General features: G+C 44.4%; 1 protein-coding gene across 4 annotated transcripts in view; it reads right to left on the minus strand.

The window, feature by feature from the left end:
• Nucleotides 1–23,807, minus strand: part of ccdc88c (coiled-coil domain containing 88C) — a 240,256-nt gene that overhangs the window by 28,457 nt on the left and 187,992 nt on the right. For all 4 annotated transcript variants that reach the window (XM_073039398.1, XM_073039399.1, XM_073039400.1 and 1 more), the window contains 2 exons: nucleotides 19,514–19,603; nucleotides 18,069–18,286 (listed from right to left, as the gene is read on the minus strand). In XM_073039398.1, the coding sequence (XP_072895499.1) occupies nucleotides 18,069–18,286; nucleotides 19,514–19,603 (308 nt within the window). The remainder of the gene's footprint in view (nucleotides 1–18,068; nucleotides 18,287–19,513; nucleotides 19,604–23,807) is intronic.

The following is a 23,807-nucleotide window of genomic DNA, read 5'->3' on the forward strand; positions in this document are numbered from 1 at the left end:
TTCCTTAAGGTTATTAAAGCTGGGGGTGGTAATGGGGAGAAGCTCCAGCCACCTATTAAATGCTCCCAAGGGTATGCACTTCAATGAGCCTGTGACAACCAAGCACACCTCCTGGCCTTCACGTGTGTCTTGGCTACTAAGCCTGGTGGAACCATTTCTACTGACAGGAGAAGGGGCAAAAGTGAGTTACTGGTTTCTTAAAACCAGTCGCTTCAGGCAGATGGGACTCATCAGCCGTGGTTGGCATCTCATCTAGGAAAGGAAAACCCAGATCTCAAACCTGTACTGCCTTGTGCCTATATCCACTCATGGGGAAGGCTTCGGGAGTATACCCTGAGGATAAAATCTGGAGCTGATTCCCAAGGCAGTGCTATGTTCAATGCTGACCAACTCCAGCGACGCCGCTGGTGCCAAACTGCACTGGACTCGGACTCTGCCATTCCTTTAGGTTCATCAGATGCGTGGAGAAGGAGAGCTTGATACATGGGCAACAGCTTGCTCTCCGTATCCTACTGTTCAGACAGCTAGGGTGCAAACCCATGCTCAGCTCTGACTGATGGAGGCCTCACTCATTCACTCATTCCTGGAATCATTCTCGAGAACTTCCTCTGGACCCCCTCCAATGCCAGCACATCTTTTCTATGATAAGGGGTCCAAAACAACACTCAGTACTCCAAGTGCAGCCTGACTAATTACACCTTTGCTGTTGTATTCTATTCCTCTTGAAGCGAATGTAACATTGCATCTGCCTTCCTTTTTACTGACTCAACCTGCAAGTTGACTTTCAGAGAATTCTGCATGAGGACTCCCATGTGCCTCTGCATTTCTGATTTTTGAATTTTCTCCCCATTTCGAAAATAGTCCAAGCCTTTATTCCTTGTGCCAAAGTGCATGACCGTGCACTTCTCTACACTGTATTTCAGTTGTCACTTCTTTGCCCATTCTCCCGATCTGTCCAAGTCTTTCTGCAGACACACTGCTTCCAATACTACCTGCCCTCCAGTTACCTTCATATTGTCCTCAAACCTGGCACAAAGCCATCAATACCTGTATCCAAATCGTTGACGTACAACATGAAAAGAAGTGGTCCCAACACCAACTCCTGTGGCACACCACTAATCACTGGCATCCAACCAGAAAAGACTCCCTTTATTTCCATTATTTGCCTCCTGGCAGTCAGTCAATCTTCTATCTATGCTAGTATCTTTCCTGTAATACCATGGACTCTCATCTTGTTGAGACGCCTCGTGCAAAACCTTGTCAAAAGCCTTATAAAAATCCAAATAAACAATGTTTACTGACACTCATTTGTCTAACTTGCCTGTTATTTCCTCAAAGAATTACAACAGATTTGTCAAGCAAGAATTCCCCTCAGGAAACCACTTTGGGCTATTTTATCATGTTATCTTACTCTGTCCTGTTTTATCACATGCCTCCAAGTACTCTGTTACCTCATCCAACCACTGAAGTCAGTCAAACTGGGCTATAATTTCCTTTCTTCTGCCTCCCTCCCTTCTTAAAAACTGGAGTGACATTTACAATTTTCCAGTCCTCGGGAATCACTCTATTATCTAGTGATTCTTGAAGGATCATTACTACTGCATCTACAATCCCTTCAGCTACCTCTTCCAGAGCCCTAGGGTGCAGTCCATTTGGTCCAGGTGAGTTATCTACCTTCAGACGTTTCAGCTTCCCAAGCACCTTCTCCTTAGTGATAGCAACCACACTCACTTCTGTCCCAACAGCCTCACATTTCTGGCACTCTGCTAGTGTTGTTCACAGTTAAAACTGATGCAAAATACTTATTAAGTTCATCTGCCATTTCCTTCTCCCCCATTACTACCTCTCCAGGGTCATATTCCAGCAGATCAATATCCACTCATCTCTCTTTTACTCTTTATACAATATCTGGAAAAAACTGTCCTCTTATATTATTGGCTAGCTTACCTTCATATTTCATCTTTTCCCTCTTTATGGCCTTTTAGCTGCCTTCTGCTGGTTTTTAAAAGTTTCCCAATCCTCTACCTTTCCACTAAGTTTTGTTTTATTATATGCCCTCCTTTTTGCCTTTATGCTGTCTGTCACTTTTGTCAACTACGGTTCCTCATTCTCTCTTTAGAATACTTCTTCATCTTTGGGATGTATTCTTCCTGTGTCTTCTGAATTGCCCCCAGAAGCTCCAGCCATTGCTATTCTGCCACGTTCCCTGCTAGCACCCCTTCCAATCAACTTTGGTCAGCTCCTTTCTCAGGCCTCTGTAATTCCCTTTACTCTACTGTAATACTGACACATCCAACTTAAGCTTCTCCTCAAACTGCAGGGCAAATTCTATCATATTATGATCACTGTCTCCTAAGGGTTCCTTTACCTTAAGCTTCCTAATCAAATTTGGGCTATCACATAACTCCCAATTCAGAATTGCCTTTCCTCTACTGGGCTCAACCACAAGCTGCTCTAAATAGCCATCTCGTAGGCATTCAACAAATTTTCTCTCTTGGAATTCAGGCGTGTATATAACTCCCATCAAGGTCTTTTTACCCAATTTCTCTCAGGATCAATAAAGTATGTCTGTCTTTACCCTTTCAGTTTTAAACCTACTCACAATGATTCTATATGTTTAGATCCTATGTCTCCTCCTTCCAAGGATTTGATTTCAGATTTTTTTTACCATTTAAGACACCTCACTCATCTGTCTAACTGCCTGTCCTTTCAATACAACATGTATCCTTTTATGCTAAGTTCCCAACTATGATCTCCTGTCAGTCGAGACTGCGGTGCCCTCGACATCACTCCTGCCAATTACTAACAGTGCCACAAGATCATTTATCTGACACCGTATGCTGGGTGCATCCAAATATAACACCTTTAGTCACCCTTTTTGATTTTGGCTGCCTGTTACATTTTAACTTGTCCTACTAACTGCAATTTTGCTCAATTATCTGCCTGCCCTTTCTCACAGTCTCCACACACACTGCATCTACTTGTAATACCAACGGCCCCATCCTCAGCCCTATCATTCTGGTTCCCATACTCCTGCCAAATTAGTTTCAACCCTCCCTCACAACTCTAGCGAACCTGCCCTCAAGGATGTTGCTCCCCCTCGGGTTCAGGTGTGACCTGTCCTATTTGTACAGGTCCTACCTTCCCCAGAAGAGATCCCAGTGACCAGAAGTCTTAAACTCTGTCCCCTGCTCCAGTTCCTCAGTCACTCATTCTCTGCCAAGTGATCCTACACTTAGCCTCACTAGCACGTGGCACAGCCAGCAATCCAGAGATTACTACCATGGAGGTCCAGCTCTTCAGCTTATTGCCTATTTCTATATATTCTCTCTATATCCTCCCTTTTCCTACCATGCACCATTATGTATCACAACTTCTGGCTGTTCACCCTCCCCCTTTAGAATCCCATGGACCTGAACCAAGATATCTCTGACCCTGGCACCAGGGAAGGCAATGTACAATCTGGATGTCTCTTTCAGATCCACAGAATCTCTTTCCACTCCTCTAATTATGGAATCCCCATTACTACTGCACTCCTTTCTCCCCTACACTTCCCTCCTGAGCCACAGAGCCAGACTCAGTGCCAGAGACCTGGCTACTGAGCTCCCCCTGAGCAGGCCCTCCCCCAACAGTATCCAAAGCTGTATAATTATTACTGAGGGGAACGGCCAAAGGAGTACTCTGCACTGACTGCCTATTCCCTTTCCATTTCCTGACAGTCACCTGTGTACCTGCCTCCTACAACTTAGGGGTGACTACCTCCCTGTAGATCCTATCTATCACCTCCTTATTCTCCCATATGAGCTGCAGCTCCAGTTCCTTAACAGAGTCTCCAAGGAGCTGTAGCTTGATGTGCTTCATGTCGTTATCAGGGAATCTGGAGGCTTCCAACATCTCACACAAGCCCCATAGCACTACCTCTGGATCATTCTCAGTGCACTAGCTATGTATTACCAGAAAAAGCAACTTAATAGAAACTTCCTTAAAACCTCATCCTGTACTTGCTCGAGACTGTTAGCACCCAAGCCAGACCATTCTAACACTGACTTACTCACAGAGTGGGTGCTCCACAATGGCTGCTCTGCTTACACCTCATTGTGGCAGTGTGAAATGTCAGGACGATGTTATGAGAATGCAGGGTGACTTGGACAGGTTGGGTGAGTGGGCAAATGTATGGCAGATGCAGTTTAATGTGGATAAATGTGAGGTTATCCACTTTGGTGGCAAGAACAGGAAGGCAGATTACTATCTAAATGGAGTCAAGTTAGGAAAAGGGGAAGTACAACGAGATCTAGGTGTTCTTGTACATCAGTCAATGAAAGCAAGCATGCAGGTACAGCAGGCAGTGAAGAAAACTAATGGCATGCTGGCTTTTATAACAAGAGGAATTGAGTATAGGAGTAAAGAGGTCCTTCTGCAGCTGTACAGGGCTCTGGTGAGACCCCACCTGGAGTATTGTGTGCAGTTTTGGTCTTGAAATTTGAGGAAGGACATTCTTGCTATTGAGGGAGTGCAGCATAGGTTCACAAGGTTAATTCCCGGAATGGTGGGACTGTCATATGTTGAAAGATTGGAGCGACTGGGCTTGTATACACTGGAATTTAGAAGGATGAGAGGGGATCTGATTGAAAGATATAAGATTATTAAAGGATTGGACACGCTGGAGGCAGGAAGCACGTTCCTGCTGATGGGCGATTCCAGAACTAGAGGCCACAGTTTAAGAATAAGGGGTAGGCCATTTAGAACAGAGATGCGGAAGAACTTTTTGACCCAGAGAGTGGTGGATATGTGGAATGCTCTGCCCCAGAAGGCAGTGGAGGCCAAGTCTCTGGATGCATTCAAGAGAGAGTTAGATAGAGCTCTTATAGATAGCGGGGTCAAGGGATATGGGGAGAGGGCAGGAACGGGGTACTGATTGTGTATGATCAGCCATGGTCACAGTGAATGGCGGTGCTGGCTAGAAGGGCCGAATGGCCTACTCCTGCACCTACTGTCTATTTTCTTATTGGCCCCACACTGATTGAAAGAACAGTCAAAGCTCCCAAGCTCTTTTTAAACTTTGCGCTGGAAGGCAGTAAGGGTGCAGAGGAGATTTACCAGGATGCAGGCCGGATTAGAGTATGCCGTGAGTGTAGGTTGAGCAAGCTAGCTGTTTTCCTTTTGGAATGGAGGAGGATGGGAGGTGACTTGATAGAGGTGTACAAGATGATAAGAGGCATAAAGCAAATCAATAGCCAGAACCTTTCTCCTCATGGCGAAAATTGTTAATGAGGGGGTACCATGGAAGGGAAGGATAGGGGAGATATCTGAGGTAAGTTTTGATTTTGCACCGAGTGATGGGCATGTGGAATGCACTGTCAGATACATTTAGGATGTTTAAGAAACTCTTAGATAGGCACATGGATGAAAGAAAAATGGTGGGCCACATGGGAGAGAAGGGTTAAATTGATCTTGGAGTAGGTTAAAGGGGCAACACAACATTGTGGACTGACGGGCCCATTCTGCGCTCGACTGTTTTATGTTCAAATGTGCTGAGCATGGAGAGTGCTCAAGAAGACAAACTAATGCAACTCCCTGTCGCTGAGAAATAACCACAAGCAGATGGTGGTAGATCCCATTTGGGACTAAGAGACCGGGTGGGATCCTACCAGCCCTGGAGCCTTCAGGACTTCCACAGGAGCGGTGAACCACCGGGCTCGGTGTTGGGTCACTACACTCTTTAAGGGAGGGAGGCAGATGTAAGGAGATAATAGGCTAGTTAGCCTGACTTCAGTGGTTGGGAAGATATTGGAGTCCATTATTAAGGCTGAGGTTTCAGGATATACGTGATAAGATGGACCAAGGTCAGTACGGTTTCCTTAAGGGGAAATCTTGGCATACAAGCCTCTCGGAATTCACTGAGGAAGTAATAGTTGGATAGACAAAGGGGATGCAGTGGATGTTGCTTAGTTGGATTTTCAGAAAGCTTTTGACAAGGTACTGCACATAAGGCTGCTAACCAAGATAAGGGCCCATGATAATACAGGAAAGATACTAGCATGGAGGAAAAGAGTGGGAATAAAGGGGGCCTTTTCTAGCTGGCTGTTGGCGACTAGCTATGTTCTACAGGTGTCAGTGTAGATACATAACTTCTTTTCAGGTTATGTATCAATCACTTGGATGATGAAATTGACGATTTGCGGCCAGAATGATTCAAAAATAGGCAGGTACTGTTGAGGAAACATGAAGTCTGGAGGAGGACGGGGACAGATAAGGAGAATGGGTGAAGAAGGGGCAAATGGAATATAGTGTAGGTAAGTGCAAGGTCATGCAAATTGGTAGAAGGAATAAAGGCATAGACTATTTTCTAAACAGGGAGCAAATTCTGAAATCAGAGGTGCAAAGGGACTTGGGAGTCCTCATGCAGGATTCCCTAACGATCAACTTGCAGGCTGAGTTGGTGGTAGTGAAGGCAAATGCAATGCCAGCATTCATTTCAAGAAGACCGGAATATAAAAACAATGCTTTAGTCAGATTTCATTTGGAGTACTGTGAGCAGTTTTAGGCCCTTGAAACAAGATGTGCTGCCATTGAAGAGGGTCGAGAGGAGGCTCATGAACATGATCCCAGGAATGAAAAGATTAACGTATGAAGAGCATATGAGGGCCTGTACTCACTGGAGTTTAGAAGAATGAAGGTGGATCTCATTGAAACTTATTGATACTGAAAGGCTCAGATAGAGTGGACAAGGGGAGTCCATTTCCAATATTGGGAAAGTTTATGACCAAAGGGCACAAACTCAAAAGATAAGTATGTCCCTTTAGAACACAGATGAGGAAGAATTTCTTTAGCTGGAGGGTGACAAACTGTGGAATTCATTGCAACAGACAGGTGTGGGGACTAAGTCATTGGGTGTGCTAAAAATGGAGCTTGATAGCTTCTTGATTAGCAAGGGCATCAAAGGTTTAGGAGAGAGGCAGGAGAATGGGGTTGAAATGATCAAATGGTGGAGCAGACTTGATGGCATGAATAGCCTATTTCTAGCATACCTTATGGTCCTATGAGCTGAGAACTATTACCTAGAAGCACAATCCCATTGAGGCCGTGCTGAAAACAAGAAGTTTAAGAAGACTAGAAGCGAGCAATTTAGAAGACATATCAGGAGCAACTTCTTCACACAAAGGGTGGTGCTTATTTGGAATGAGCTACTAGAAATATTGAATGAAGTGGGCACATTAGGAACATTTAAAAGCCATCTAGATAAGTACATGAAGGGGAGAGGTCTAGAGAGGCACGGGCCAAATGCAGGGCAACACAGTCAACATGAATGCAGTGGGCAGAAGGGCCTGCTTTCAGGCTGTATGAGTACCAATAGGTAATATTCTGTTTTACTGTTAGAAGTTTTACTTCTGTAAACGGGGAGATTCCTGCTTAGTCAGGGTGATTTTCTGAGGTCTAATGGGGGTGGGGGCAGGTGCTGTTGTAATAATGGCGAAAGCAGCAACTATTGTATTCAAACTTGCATCACTGTCTGAACTGGTTCCTGTCAGCACAAAGTTTTCAGATACTCTATCAGTTTCACTTTGTTGACAGAACACCATAGCTGGCAGGTAATGCAGAACCTGCAGTAAACTCAGGCCATACTGTATGTGCAGTTTCGGAAGACAAGTCACTGGACAAGTGTGACAGCATTGGGAGATTTTGGGGAACCTTTGCCAGAAATGGAAAACTTAGCTGCGTGTTCATGAGAATAGGTTGGAAGTTTTTTGGTTGGAGACTGCAGAGTGTTTAAATTACGGGGGCCATATGCAGAACAATTAGAAAGATCTGATTCTCTTTGTACAGGGGTCAGAACCCCAGTGGTTAAGACTTAAAGTAACTGCAGGAAAGAATGAAGACTATATTGTATGCAGTTCTATTATCTGCTACAAAAATCCGCTTTATTTGTCACATGTACGCAGGTTGGAGGGTACCCAGACAGAAAGTAAGGTGTTGCTATTTTAATTCCACTTCCCATTCCCATTCTGACTTGGCGGTCCATGGTCTCCTCCACTGTCGTGATGAGGCCACTCAGTTTGGGGAAGCAACAACTTATATTCCGTCTGGGTAGCCTCCAAACTGATGGCACGAACATCAGTTTCTCAAACTTTTGGTAATGCCACCCCCCCATCACCATTCCCCATTTCCCCCTCTGACCTTATCTCTTTACCTGCCCATCACCTCCCTTTGGTGCTCCTCTCCCTTCCCTTTCTTCCATGGTCTTTTGTCCTCTCCTACCGGATTCCTCCTTCTCCAGCCCTTTCACCAATCAACTTCCCAGCTTGTTACTTCACCTCCCCTCTCCCGGATCCACCAGTCACACTGTGCTTTTCCCTCCCCTTCCCCCACCTTCTAACTCGGGCTCCTCATCTTTTTTTTCTCCAGTCCTGATGAAGGGTCTTGGCCAAAAATGTTGACTGTACTCTTTTCCATTGATGCTGCCTGGCCTGCTGAATTCCTCCAGCATTTTGTGTGTGTTCCCCTTCATTCAGTCCTCAGCTAGGCAGCGCGGTAACACAACACTATTACAGCACAGCGTTCCAGGTTCAATTCCTACCGCTGCCTGTGAGAAGTTTGCATGTTTTCCCTGCGACCATATGCATTTCCTGTGTTTCCACCCACATTCCCCTGACGTATGGGTTAGTAGGCTGATTGGGTATAATTGGGGTGTGTGGGCTCATTGGGCTGGAAAAGCTTTCTACCGTGCTGTATCTCCGAACAAAATAAGAATTAAAAACAAACAGCCCATCCCTTATTTTGAGATGGTGTTGCTTGACCCCCTCCCTGTATCCAAGCCTGTTGTGTCCTGTAGGAATTCCACAAATTCCAATGAAATGTCCCGAGTCTTCTAAACTCTGCAGACTACAGTTCTAGTCTAGTCGTCTCTCATCACATGACAAATACCACCTGTGGAACAAGCCAAGCAAATCTTCCCCGCAAGACAACTTCTTACAATGACAACTCAGTCCATTTTTATTTTGAGGGAAAGAGACTTGAGCTGAATTGTGCTCCTATATTCATATCCTCATGTAAAGATGAGCTTTATTTGTCACATACACATCAAAACATAGAGTAAAATGGCTCGCTTTTGCATCAAATCAAGTTAGCAAGGATTACGCTGGGGGCAGCCTGCAAGTGTGGTCGTGCTTCCAGTGCCAATAGGGCATACCCACATACTGGGAGGAGATCGGAGCCCCTGGACGAAACCCACACGGTCACAGGGGGAGCATACTCATTGCGGGCAGTGGCAGGTACTGGACCTCAATCAGTCATCGTTGGCTCTGTAAAGCCATTGCGCTAAATGCTAGACCACTGCGTTGCTCCCCATGCTACAGTGCCACCTAGTGGCCAACATACCATTTACCCTCCTAATCGCATAGCGCTCTTGTGTGCTGCCCTTCAGTGACGGTACAGGTTCACAAGGGTCCCCTTTGAACTTCAATACAATCTCCTCCTGTTTAACAAGTACTCCGTGTTCTGTTTTGTGCCCCATGATGGATAACTTTACATCCTGCCAAACACTGCGTCCGCTGTGTACTGTTGGGGTGACACGGTAGCGTAACACTGTTACAGCGCCAGCAACCGTTTCAATTCCACTGGTGGTGGTAGAGACAGATACATTAGGGACATTTAACGGACTCTTGAGTAGGACTCACATGGATGTAGGAAAAGTGGAGGGTTAAGGGCTGTGTGAGTATAGAAAAGGCTTTTTTCGCAGTTGGTACATCATTGTGGGCTGAAGGGCCTGTACCGTGCTTGGATGCTATATATTCTGTATACTTGTTCTATGTACATTGTCTAATATACATTGAGGGCTGAAGAGCCCGTACTATGTATAATAAGCTGTATACTCTGTTCCATCTATCTTCCTTCAGCCCAGATGCTGCAATAGTATCCAAGCAGGATAAATGAAGAGGTCTGGGTCGGCTCTGAGAGAAGGGGAATGAAGTTAAAATGGCAGGGGAACAGGTAGAGTTTACAAGCAGAATTTTATAAATTGCATACCCGTTTCCCAATGGCTAACTCCCTTGGTTCCAGCACCATCTGCTGGCCCAGCCACAAACTGCAGCTTGGCCCTGCTGTCCATTTCCCGCTGCTGACAAGACACACAACACTATTCATGCTCGGCACTCAGCTGAGCCTATTACTGGGCAGTAACATGCAGTGAAGGAGACCGGTTCAGAGGAAGGATGTGGATGGTGGTAATGTTGCTGGATCAACCTTGTCGCCCCATTATGGGGAGGAGGTGGAGACTTCGGAGAGGGTGCAGAAGTTGTTCACCAGGACGCTGGCTGGATTATGGGGCATAAGGAGAAGAGGGACAAACCTGGGTTGTTTACACTGGAGTGTTGAAGGTGATGGAGAGATCTGATAGGAGTTTATAAAATTACAAAGAGGCACAGATAGGATAGGTAGTTGGAATCTTAGTCTCAGGCTAGAAATGAAGATGGTTAGAGATGATCAACTTCATTTGTCACACGTACATTGAGACAGTGAAATGCATCGTTTGTGTCAAATCAAATCAGTGAGGATTATGTTGAGTATCAGCGTGACAAAGCATACCCGTTACAAGCCCTAACCCGTAAAACCTTTGGAATTTGGGAGGACACTGAAGCACGTGGAGCAAACTGACACAGTCATGTGGAGGGTGTACGGTCAGTGGCAGGAATTGAACCCGATCTTACAGCTGGCTGCTGTAAAGCACCGAGCTCACTGCTGCGCTACCATGATGTAACACTAGATGACATGCATCAAAGGCAAGGTCAGGAAATTTAAAGGAGATGTGCAGAGACTGGTGGGTGCATGGAAGGGACAGTGATGGAAGCAGACAGGATGGCAGTGTTCATGAGGCTTTTTGACAGACACATAAATGTGTGGGGAACGGGTGGAGGGGTATGGATCACGCGCACACAGATGAAAATTAGTTTAATTCAGCATCATGTACGGCACAGACATTGTGGGCTGAAGGCCCAGTCCTGTGTTGTACTAAAGCTTGAAGACAAACATCATTCTGAAACATTATATTAATTCAATATAAATTCTTAAATATACATATACATGTAAACCTGTACAGTGAAGGGTGGGTGTAATTACAGTTTTAACACTTTCCATTAAAAACATGATTTTTGATAGAGGGCAGTGATACAATATGTACAGACAATACAGATATAGAAAATATTAACACATCTAATCACTGTCACATAATGCCTGCAGTTGAAATAATCATTGTTAAAAATAAATAATTGTTTTGAAAAAATCTTTAAAAACCATCTGTAGCCCAGTTCAGCAACTGTGCATTATTCGCAAACCTCAAACGACATGAGCGCTGGAAGCAGTATGCAGACTCAACACGATACAGTTAGTTCAGCAGGGACAGACAATAAGCTGCACGACTCCCTGGCCTGCCTCCCCGATGATACCAGTTATACTTTACCGAACTGATTACCGCCCATACAAAACTAACGTATCAGTATTGCTGATAAAGATGAACTTTAAAAACCTACAGTGAAACGTGTCATTTGACTCAATGGCCAACACAGTCCAAGGACGTGCTGGTGGCAGCCCACGAATGTCACCGACATAGCGTGCCCACAACTCACCATGAATACAGATGGCGGCAGAATTGAACCCAGGTCGCTGATGCTGTAAAGCATTAAGCTAACTGCTACGATTCCCACTTACACTAGCGAGCCCTCTGCTGACCTCACTCACTGTCGACAAGCACACACACACACACCATCATCATCCTGATGGAGGGTCTCAGCCTACAACGCTGATTATCTACCTCCCTCCACAGATGCTGCCCGTGTTTCTCCAGCACTCTGTATGTGTTGGGAGCTGGATAACTCTCAGCATGTAGTCACCGTGCTTGGAATATTCACTGCATTGCAATCGTCTCCGCTGAAAATGAAATGTTGAATACTACAGGGCATGCATTTAAGGTGAGAGGGGGAAAGTTTAAAGGGGATGTGTTATAGAGTCGTAGAGTGCTACAGCACAGAAACAGGACCTTCAGCCTATCTAGTCTGTGCTGAACTGTTGTTTTGCTTAGACCCATCAAACTGCATCTGGACTACAGATGTCCAATTCATGCAGCTGTCCAAACTTCTCTTAAAGGAAGTACAGGGAAGTTTTTTTTAAATTACACTGTCTAGAACGGGCTGCAAGGGGTTGTGATGGAAGCAGATACAATAATGATGTTTAAGAGGCACATTGCTGTGCAGTGAACAGAGGGATATGGATTACATACAGGCAGAAGAGGTTTAGTTTAATTTAGCAACGCTTTTGGTGCAGTCATCTGCAGGCCCTTCAGCCCACAATACTGTGCCAACCCTTTAACCTATTCTAAGGACAACCTAATCCTCTCCTCCCACATAACCTTCTATTTTTCTTTCAATCATATGCCTATCTAGTCTTTTTAATGTCTCTAATGTATCTGCCTCCACCACCACCCTGGCATGGTGTTTTATGCACCCACCACTCTCTGCATTAAAAACTTACCACTATACTTTCCTTCAATCACCTTAAAATGGTGCTCCTCCCCCATAACAGACATTTCAGTCCTGGGAAAAGTCTCTGTCTGCCCACTCTACTTACCTATGCCTCTTATCGTCTTGTAGACCTCTACAAAGATCTACATTTTATTTAGTTAATGCTGTCTCAGAATAGCAAACGGGATTTAGGGTTTTAGTTTGTGGGCATGCTCCCCTCATGCTTTCAGTCCTTGATTTTTGGTTTTAGCTTTCAATGCTAACCGCCTCCCTGATTGCCCCACACTCTTCACCGCCATCAGACGAGCTCCACCTTCCTTCAGGGCTACAAGCTGAATGACTCTGCTCTCCTCTAAGACATCGGAAGCTGCTAGGAAAGGAAGGGAGGTAACGATGATATCACGCCAAGTAGAAGCAGAGAGAGCAACAAGAGTGGCAGCATTGGCACATAGCAGGATGGGCAAGAAACCGGTCAATCCTGAGACTGGGGAAGGAGAGCACGAGACAGGTAGCTTCATGGGCAACAATCATTGCATTGCAGCTGGCCACTTATAAACATACGTGTAAGCACAGGTAATGAAGTTCATAATTTGGGGTGAACTTTTTGTTTATAGTGAAACTTGTACACTTTGTGGACTGCAGAGAAGGGTGTCACTTGTTCTCACTTTAGTTGTGTGTTGGGGAAAAATATTCACAGTGAAATGGAATGCTATTTACCCAGCATGCAAGGCACATGGGAAACTGCTCTATTCACTGTATGGAGCTCTATGGGCACCCAGTCCCCTTACAGAGAGGTTTCCCTGTCACATTGCATGCTGGGTAGAAAGGTCCTCCATTGTATCACCAAATTCCATGCTGAGCCACTGACTGTTGTATGTTGTGTATGCCAAGGTTGTCTGTGTTTGTAAGTTGTGTCTGTAGTGTCATGGGGTCACTTGTGTGCCTTAGTGTGCAACTAACCCACATTTCTCAATAACCACCGGTGTCTATGGGCATCAGGTGTGCGCAGTTTGGGGAACCGTCTTTTCAGTGGCAATAGCTGTGGAGAAAGTGGATGAGGATCTTTTTCCAAATCCGTCTGGTGAAGGAGGGAGTGGTGTCTGTCCGAGGGAAGGTCAAAGTCCGTCCGCTGAGCAAGTGCACGGATGCACGTGTCCACCTGGCAGTGTGGGGCGGTCCGAGTTGTCCCTCAGCATTCACTTGTACAAGTTTCACTCTCCAATTAAAAAAGTGCCAGAAGGGACAAATCCAAAAACTAAAAAGTCATCCCTTTATGACAGTTTTCAGTTCTTACTCCGGAAACGCACCAAATTTGGGTTTGTAAAGGAAACATTAATGCACTGGAGCACAGAAGCGTGTTGTTACTTACATCTGAAATGCTCCGAGACTCAAATGCTCAGTTTAATTCTGTGCTGCACAATCCGGAATCATGGATGACTGGCTCTACTTTGAAATCTTTGGCACCAACGTGCCAGATGTAGTATTTCAATTGATCTGTTTTTAATTTAATTTTTAATTCCTTTACACTTTTGGAATCAACATTGTCATTGACATCGTCACAATCTGGCAGGCAATGTGGCCCTTGGCTCCTCTCCTGTGCCTCCATTCTGTGGTGCCCTTGGGTGGGGATGGTGATGGGACACGAGGAATAGGGGGGATTAGAAATTGCCACAGTCAGAGATGTGTAGAAGTGAATCACTGGCAGAGTCCGATGTGTCATTGGAAGACCACAGACGGAGACCCATGGACAGCGAATGGCGATGGTTGCTCGGGCTCAATGGTTTCTCCTGGAGCTTTTCTTTACTTTTACTCCTTAGAAAGGCAAACCTTTTCCGGGTAGGCACTTAAGTGAGGTCAGAAAAGAAATTCCAGCACCCCAGTAATCGGGGGAGCAGAGAAAGAGAAATAAGGGAAAAAAAATGAAATTCAAAACAAAAATTACATTAAATAAAATCAATGCAACAATTCCCTCATCCCAACCAGAGGTAATTTCATTCTGACTAGAATCATCAATGGAAACTGATCTGCTGCATCACTTCAGTAATAATAATGCAAACTTTACAAAAACATTATTTTCTAAATGTACTCACGAGGAAATCTGCAGATGCTGGAAATTCAAGCAACACACACAAAATGCTGGTGGAACACAGCAGGCCAGGCAGCATCTGTAGGGAGAAGCGCTGTCGACGTTTCGGGCCGAGACCCTTCGTCAGGACTAACTGAAAGGAAAGATAGTAAGAGTTCAAATCTCTTACTATCCTGACGAAGGGTCTCAGCCCGAAACGTCAACAGTGCTTCTCCCTACAGATGCTGCCTGGCCTGCTGTGTTCCACCAGCATTTTGTGTGTGTTGCTTTCTAAATGTACTGCTTGGCTCAAATGTCATCTATAAGTTTGCCAGGGACACCACTGTTGTGGTAGAACCTCAGAGAGCAATGAGGTGGCGCACAGGAGTGAGATACGTGATTGAGTGGTGTCACAACAACTGTGCACTGGGTGTCAGCAAGACCAAGAACTGACTGTAGACTTCAGGAGAGGGGTGCAGGGTGAACTCATGCCTGTCCTCTTTGAAGGGTCAGCAGCTTAGAGATCCTGGGCATCAGCACTTCGAAGAATGCCTCCAGGGCCCATTGAAGCAATCATGGAGAAGGCAAGCCAGCAGCTCCAACTTGTTAGTTTTAGGAGGTTTGGTATGTCACCAAACACCCTAGCAAATTTCTACTGATGTACGATGATGGAGAGCATTCTGACCATGGAGGCTCCAATGCACAGGATCACAAGGGGCTGCAGAGTGCTGTAGACTCAGCCAGTTCCATCACTGGCACAACCCTCCTCACCACTGGCAACAGCTTCAAAAGGCAGAGCTTCAAGAAGGTGGCATCCATTATCAAGGACCCTCACCATCTGGGACGTGTCCTCCCTCATTACCATCAAGGAGGTACAAGATCCTGAAGACCAGCACTCAACAGTTTAGAAACAGCTTCTTCCCCACTGCGTTCAGATTTCTGAATAGTCCATGAACACCACCTTATTATTCATTTTTACACTATTTATTTATTTTTGCAGTTTATAACAATTTTATTCCTTTGCACTGTGCTTCTGCCACAAAGCAACAAATTACATGTCACATGCCAGTGATAATACATCTGATTCTGGTTCTAGTAATCTGGCATTTGAAAACTGTTCGTTATTAATGAAAACTGTTATTAATTATTTTTATTAATTAAAAATGCAGCTGGTTCCACCAGGCGAGGAGACCGGCTGCTTTTACACCTGTCTGACCTGTGTGTGACTCCAAACCCACCCCACACACATAACAGCCTGGTGGACCTCCCAGTTATACTACCATCACAGCTACACCTATTTGTGACACCAGATCCAATCCTGACAGGTTAATTCCTTGAAACAGACTGGTGGATCTCCGAGCTGTACCATTATCACAGCTACGTGACTCCAGACCCAAACATTACAAATAACTCCTTGAAACAGCCTGGTGCATTTCCCAGTTGTACCATTACTTTAAGGTTCACAGTTAAACAGCAGCAACTCAAGAAGGCAGCCTCTTGAGATCAGACAGGGCTGGACAATAAACAGGAAACTAGTGGGAGCTTATAGTCTCAGCAAGTCCCAAAGAAATTGGTATTGGTGTTGGAATATTATTGTCACATGCATGGAGACACACTGAAAGTCTTATCTAGGTGTGTGTGTGTGTGTGTGTGTGTGTGTGTCTCTCTCTCTCTCATCAAGAATATAGCCAAAATTCCCGTTGTTTATTTGGGACACTGTGCCACAATAAGGCAAGACTCTGTTACCAATCAGTTTCTAACTAGCATTGGTCATGTGCACTTTTGCGGCCATTATAGACACTACACCGTACTTAGAGCGAATGGTTTTTAAATAGCATCAGGTGCATGTGTTCGTTTTCAAAAAGCAGTGATTTCTGTCACTGAATGTTGGTGAGTAATAAACAGTAAAACAATTCCGAACTGGTTTGCTTGCTGCAGAAATGGCCGGGAGTGAAAATGAAATTATTTCACTAAAAATTAGGAACTATGAAGAATTTGAAGGTATCAACAATCATCCTGAATATTACAATGAAAATGAGGATCTGAAGGATGCAATCGTTGATAGCATTATATGAAAGCACTAGGGATTTTCTGCACTAGATGTCCGCACTGATTTTGTTCATTTACAGTCAAACAAAAGAACACAGCAGTGTGCATTGGACGAATTCCTTGATTACTAACTATTAGTAATTGGATTGATAGTTCTCATTTGTTCTGTTTTTCATTTAATATATAATTTGTTACTCAGACACTAGTTCGTCTTTTTTGTACCTTTTTAACTATTTCTATGAAACTTTGGCTAATTGGGGCAGCCATTTAATTGATTTTCCGGTGTGCCCCAATTAACCAGAATATACAGTAAAAATATACATATTACTTACTGTGATTTATAGTTTTTTTTAATGTATTGCACCGCACTGCTGGTGCAAAACAGCAAATTTCATGGCGCGCGTCAGTGATAATAAACCTGATTCTGATGTAGTGCGTTGATGCAGAATAAAGCTTCATAGCTATGGAGAAAGTGTAGGGCTGGTAAAGAGTAAGGTGCAAGATCCTAATGAGGTAGATTGTGAGGTCAAGAGTCTATCTTATCACACTCTTAATGGGAACAATTTTTAATCTTATGAAGCAGGAATTGCTGAGTCTCTAAATTCACACCAGTCTCTTCTTTGACACCTTGGTTCAGACCCATCAATGGTAGCTGATGTTACTCATTACTAAATAAACTTGAGACAGGACTAGGCAAGAGTCACCAACATGTGGCAAAAACTCAACATGATCTCTGGGGATACAATCCCAGTTCAATTTTGACAGAACCCCATCCATAACCAATCACTCACTCTGAAGCAGTGATAGCAGTCTGTATCATCTACAAAATGCACTGCAGCAACTACCAAGACTCCTTAGACTGCAGCTTCCAAACCCACCACCTCTACCAGCAAGAAGGACGAAAGCAGTAAAAGCATTGTTCTCCAGGCCACACAGCACCCTAACTTGGAAATATATCGCTGTTCCTTCACCGTTTGCTGGGTCAAAATCCTGCAGCTCTCTCCCTAACAGCACTGTGGGCATACCCACACCTCAGGGACTGCAGCGGTTCAAGAAGGCAGGTCACCCCTGTCTTCTCAGGAGCAATTAGGGATGGGCAGTTAAGTACTGACTCGGAGTGTGAAGACCAGACCTTTGAAGGGTGGGGTCCTTTCCAATCCCAGCTCCATGAGTTCAGTCTTAAGGCTGCATGGTCAACTACTCAGTGTGTTCCAGGTAACTTGGGGCAGTCTAATCAGTGACGTCCATGTTCCGAGAACAACGGAAATAAAATCAATGAACAGTCAAAGTGAACACAGGAAGACTCGGGGTCAATGCAGAAACATCCCTTGGATGACTTGATGAAACTCAGTAATACACTGAACAGGTGACAGCACTGAAGCCAATGAACCAGTCTTTGGTTCAGGCCATTCCATGAAGGATCACCACTCCCTACTCCACCTTACCTTTACTGGGTGTACATGGAGGTGGTTCCTCCAGTGAGTTGGACCCTTGTGAGGATTCGTCCAGACTCGCTCTCTGTCCCTGAGAAGCATTCGGCCCAGTCGCTACCTCTGCTGGTTCCGTTTGGCGGGCCTGCCCTTCGACGGCCTGCTTCTTGGCACTCTCCTTTCTTGGTTTCATGAACTTAACCAATGCCTTTGCAGACACCCAGTTGTTTCTCCTTGAGGGAAAAAAAAACAAATAACTTGTTACCAACCATAAAGAGAATCTTATTTTGCTGCCGAACATAATGAAAGCCTGAAGAAACAGTGGTAATTTCATCACTGCATCCTCTCAGCCACCTCCACTTCGAAGAAAACACACCCACCCTATCCACCTGTGCTGTTATCTTTAGGGAACCTTTTTCCTCAATACTTCCCAAGGATCTAACATTCATTGTGTATACTTTACCCTCAGTAGTACTCCCAAAATCACCCTAAATTTATCAGGATTAGGTTCCATCGCCAGTATCTTACAAAGTGATGAATATCAAATAGTTGCCTAGTCCATTCTGGTCAGCATGGACCTGTTGGGCCAAAAGGCCTGTTTCCAGTCTGTATGACACTGTGACTATCCTCCTCACTATCAATAACACTACAGACCATTGTATCATTTGCAAACTTACTAATTTTAGCTCATATCTAGATTGCTCATGCACTGAGGAGCTGCGTTACATTCAAAGGTTGAATAGATTAGGACTTTATTCCCCGGAACATATGAGAGTAGGGGGAAGATGTGATAGCGGTATACAAAATGAAGAGGGGTGTAGAGAAGGTAAATGCATGCAGGCTTTTTCTACTGAAGTTGGGTGAAACTAGAACTAGAGCTCATAGGTTAGAGGTGAAAGGTGAAGTACTTGAGGAGAAACTGAGGAGGGAACCTCTTCACTCAAAGGCTGATGTGAGTGTGGATCGAGCTACTAGTAGAAGTGGTGGATGTGGGTTTGATTGCAGCATTTACGAGAGGGATTGGAGGGATTGCAGAGGGCTCTGGTCCAGGTGAGGGTCAATGTGACCGAGCAGAACAATAGTTCAGCATTGGCTAAGAGCCCTTTTACACTGCGGTGCTCTATGATCCTGTAACAAACAGTAAGGGACACCAGTACTGATCTTTGAGGTACACCACAGACTTCCAGTCACAATAGCAGCCCTCCACCATTACCCTCTACCTCCTGATACAAAGACAGCTTTGCAACCAATTTGCCATCTTGCCTTGGATCACGTGAGCTTCAACATTTAACCATTTTCCCAAGTTGACCTCATCAAAGGCCTTAGTGAAGTCCAGGAAGACCACATAAACCACACCACCCTCGTCAGCAGTCTCGTCCACATTGAGGGAGGGTTTTCGCTCATTACCCGTGACACAGAAGCACCTCACAGACTATTTAATTTTCAATGTAAGGCATTACCTTTTTGGAGTTGCCTCATAGAATTTATACTGGTCCATTATTTTCTCTTCCAATTTCTCCTTTTGCCTTCGAAGGGAGTTTAACCTGTCTCTGAAAAAGGAAATAAAGTATAACAATGGATCATTACAGGATTCCTGAGGTTTCGATGTCAACCAAGAACAAGCCTCCAAGTTCTGCTCCCTATAGTGGGGGAAATCTAGGGCCAGAGGTCACAGCCTCAGAATAGAAGGATATCCTTTTAGAACAGAAATGAGGAGGGATATCTTTAGCCAGAGGGTGGTGAATCTGTGGAATTCATTGCCACAGCCAGCTTTGAATGCCATGTCATTGGGTACAGTTAAAGTAGAAGTTGATAGGCTCTGGATTAGCCAGGGCATCGAAGGTTACTGGGAGAAGACAGGAGAATGGGGTTGAGAGGGATAGTAAATCAGCCTAGATAGGCTGAGTGGCTTAATTCTACTTTTAAGCGTTATGGTCTTGTAGTCTTCTGCAATTCCAATTTAGGGACAAGGAGTGCTAATTTCTTGCCCTTTCCTGGTTGCAGTGAGAGATTTTCAGTTCATAATTGTTTGTATAGGTATTCACCCCCTTTAATATGACACACCAAATCACCACTGATGCACAATTAGTTTTAGAAGTTGCATAATTAGTTAAATGGAGATCACCTGCATGCAGTCAAGATGTTTCAATTGATTATAGAAAAAATACACCTGTATCTGGAAAGTCCATTTGCTGGTGAGTCAGTAATCTGGCAAAAACTAGACCAAGAAGACAAAAGAATACTCCAGGCATCTCTACAAAAAGGTTGTTAAAAAGCACAAATCAGGAGATGGATACAAAAAAATTTCCACATCACTGTATATCCCTTGGAGTACAGTTACGTCAATCATCAAGAAATGGAAAGAATATGGCTTAGCTGTAAATTGGCCTAGAGCAGGCTGTCCTCAAAAACTGAGTGACTGTGCAAGAAGGGGACTAGTGAGGGAGGCCACCAAGAGACCTATGACAACTCTGGAGGAGTTACAAGCTTCAGTGGCTGAGATGGGAGAGACTGCGCGTACAACAACTGTTGCCCGGGTGCTTCACCAGTTGCAGCTTTATGACAGAATGGCAAAGTGAAAGCCACTGTTGAAAAAAAACTCACATGAAATCTTGGCTAGAGTTTGCCAGAAGGCATGTGGGAGACTCTGAAGTCGGCTGGAAGGAGGTTCTATGTCCTGATGAAACCAATATTGAGCTTTCTGGCCATCAGACTAGACACTATGTTTGGTGGAAGTCAAACACTGAACATCATGGAAAGCATATTGTCCATGATGCGTGGTGGTGGCTGCATCCTACTGTGGGGATGCTTCACTGCAGCAGGCCCTGGAAGGCTTGTGAAGGTAGAGGATAAAGTGAATGCAGCAAAATAAAGGAAATCCCAGAGGAAAACCTGATGCACTCTGCAAGAGAACTGTGACTTGGGAGAAGATTTGTTTTCCAGGAAGACAATGACCCCTAAGCACAAAGCCAAGCTATACAGGAATGGCTTAAAAACAACAAAGTTAATGTCCTGGAGTGGCCAAGTCAGAGTCCAGACCTCAATCCCATTGAGATTATGGCTGGACTTGAAAAGGGCTGTTCAGTCATGTTCCCCATGCAATCTGACAGGGCTTGAGCAGTTTTGTAAAGAAGAACGGGGAAAAATGTGCAAAGCTGATAGAGACCTATCCACACAGGCTCATGGCTGTAATTGCTGCCAAATGTGCATCTGCTAAATACTGACTTGAAAGGGGTGAATAATTAAGCAATCAATTAGTTTGTTTAATAATTGTAATACATTTAGACCAATTTGCAGAAATTTGTTTTCACTTTGACATGAAAGAGTCTTTTTCTGTTGATCAGTGTCAAAAAAGCCAAATTAAATCCACTGTGGTTCAATGTGGTAAAACAATAAAACATGAAAACTTCCAAGAGGGGTGAATACTGTTTATAGGCACTGTGCATGCTGCTATTTTGGTATTTATGCACATTTTATTCCACACGTTTATTTTAATTGTTATATTTTATATAATTCTTTTCAACTGTTTTATGTTTTTTGATGAATGTCACACCCTTGATCCTTGACATAGGAGCAGAATTGGCCCATTAAATCTTCTCCAGTATTCAATCATGGCTGATTGAATTTTCCTCTCAACTCCATTCCTCCACCTGCTCCCTATAAATGTTTATGAATCCCAATCAGAATCAGTATTTCTCACTCTTGTATGCCTGCTTGTCAACATCTGAGATTCTACCAACAAAGGTTCTATCCTCAGCAAATTTATAGATGGCAATTGAGCAATGCCTAGCCACACAGTCATGGGTGCAGAGACAGCAGAGACAGCAGAGCAGTGGGCTACGCACACGTCCCTGTGGAGCGCTAGTGTTAATTGTTAGCAATGCGGAAATGTTATATCTGATCACACAGACTGTGGTCTTCTGCTTCGCAAGTCAAGGATTCAGTTGCAGAGGGAGGTACAGAAGCCCAGGTTCTGTAGCTTTTCGATCATAACTGTAGAAATGGTGAGTGTTAAACATTAAGCTATAGTCAATTAACAGCATCCTGACATAGATATTCCTATTGTCCAAGTGATTCAAGGCCATGCAGAGAGCCAACAAAATCATGTCCACTGTAGACCTATTATGATGATTGGCAAATTGCAGTGGGTTCAGATCTTTGCTTAGGCAGGAGTTAATTCTAGCCATGCCCTACCTCCCAAACACTTCATCACTTCATGGAGTGCTACTGGACGATAGTCATTAAGGCAGCTCATACTAATCTTCTTAGGCAATGGTATAATTGTTGCCCTTTTGAGGCAGGTGGGAACTTGTGAATAAAGTTGATTCTTGACCTTTGATCTTGTGTTTTCTACCCATAAAGGTTAAAGCCTGTGGACGTGCGATTCAGAGGGGATCCTGAATGTACTTTCAAGGATATTACCATCAGGTTGCCCAGTCAATAGCTCTCTGATTACGTCCCAACCGGATTCCATGGTAGCATGGGGATGCCACGGTTAGTGCAACCACTTTACAGCGCCGGCAATCACTGATCAGATTCCCGTGATTGATTGATTGATTCCCGCTGCTGTCCGTAAAGAGTTTGTACATTCTGCCCTTGACTGTGTGGGTTCCTCCGGTTCCCTCCCATCTTTCAAAGACGTACGGGTTAGGATAAGTGAGTTGTGGGCACACTATGTTAGCACTGGAAGCGTGGCAACACCTGTGGGCTGCCCCCAGCATTCCTCAGACTGTGTTGGTCATTAATACAAAACAATGCATTTGACTGTATGTTTCCATGCACAGATGCTATATATATATATATATATATATATCTAATCTGCCTCTTCATTTGACACCTTGACAGGTTTTCGTGGAATGCGAAGTGTATTTCACCGGTACATCACTGAACCAGTACTGCAGACAGTGGGAATAATGATCTTTTGAAGCGAGTTTAAATCTGCCAATGTGTCTGATGCCTAAGAGCTTTAACTTTTAATCAGTTTCCTGCATGGGTCCTTGTCAGAGACCCCATAAACCACACTGCCCTTATCAAATATGTCTTGCCTATGGAATTTAAGTTTTACTAAAGAGAAAACAAGAATTTAAAAAAATTTACAAGGGTAATAATGTCCAAGAAGCAATTGGGCTTGTCTGATTCACTGAAGGGAAGAAGCTGGTCAGGCCTCTATTTAACCCCAGATTGTGATTGCCTCATCCACTCTTTAAAATGGCCTTATTAGTGACCCAATTCAAGGTGCATTAGTAAAACTAAATGTAAATAAATAATATTGAGAACATGAGTTGTAGAGTTCTTGAAAATGAGTCCTTGAAATCAGTTCAGAGTTGAGGTGACTGAAGCTATCCACGCTGGTTCAGGAGCCTGATGGTTGAAGGGTAATAACTGTTCCTGTAACTGCTGGTATGGGATCTAAAGTTTCTGTGCGTCCTTTCAGATGACAGCAGCAGGAAGAGACCCTGGCCTGCATGGTGGGGTTCCTTGATGAAAGATGCAGTGCTCCTTGTAAATGGGGGGGGGGGGGGGGGGGGGGGGAGAGGGGAGATTTTTGCCTGTAATGAACTGGGCTGTATCCATTAACTTTTTGTAGGTTCTTCCAATCATGGACATTGATGCTTCCATTCTTATACCATGTCAGGAAAATTCCTACATTCCAGTGCAATCTTGTGCATATGCAGCTAGAGAAGTCACAAGGACTGGAGGATTTGAGAGTGACCTCTCAAAGATCAGGATTTGCTGTTTCTCGTCCTTCCACCA

The sequence above is a fragment of the Hemitrygon akajei genome, chromosome 3, assembly GCF_048418815.1.
Source record: "Hemitrygon akajei chromosome 3, sHemAka1.3, whole genome shotgun sequence".
Taxonomy (NCBI): Eukaryota; Metazoa; Chordata; class Chondrichthyes; order Myliobatiformes; family Dasyatidae; genus Hemitrygon; species Hemitrygon akajei.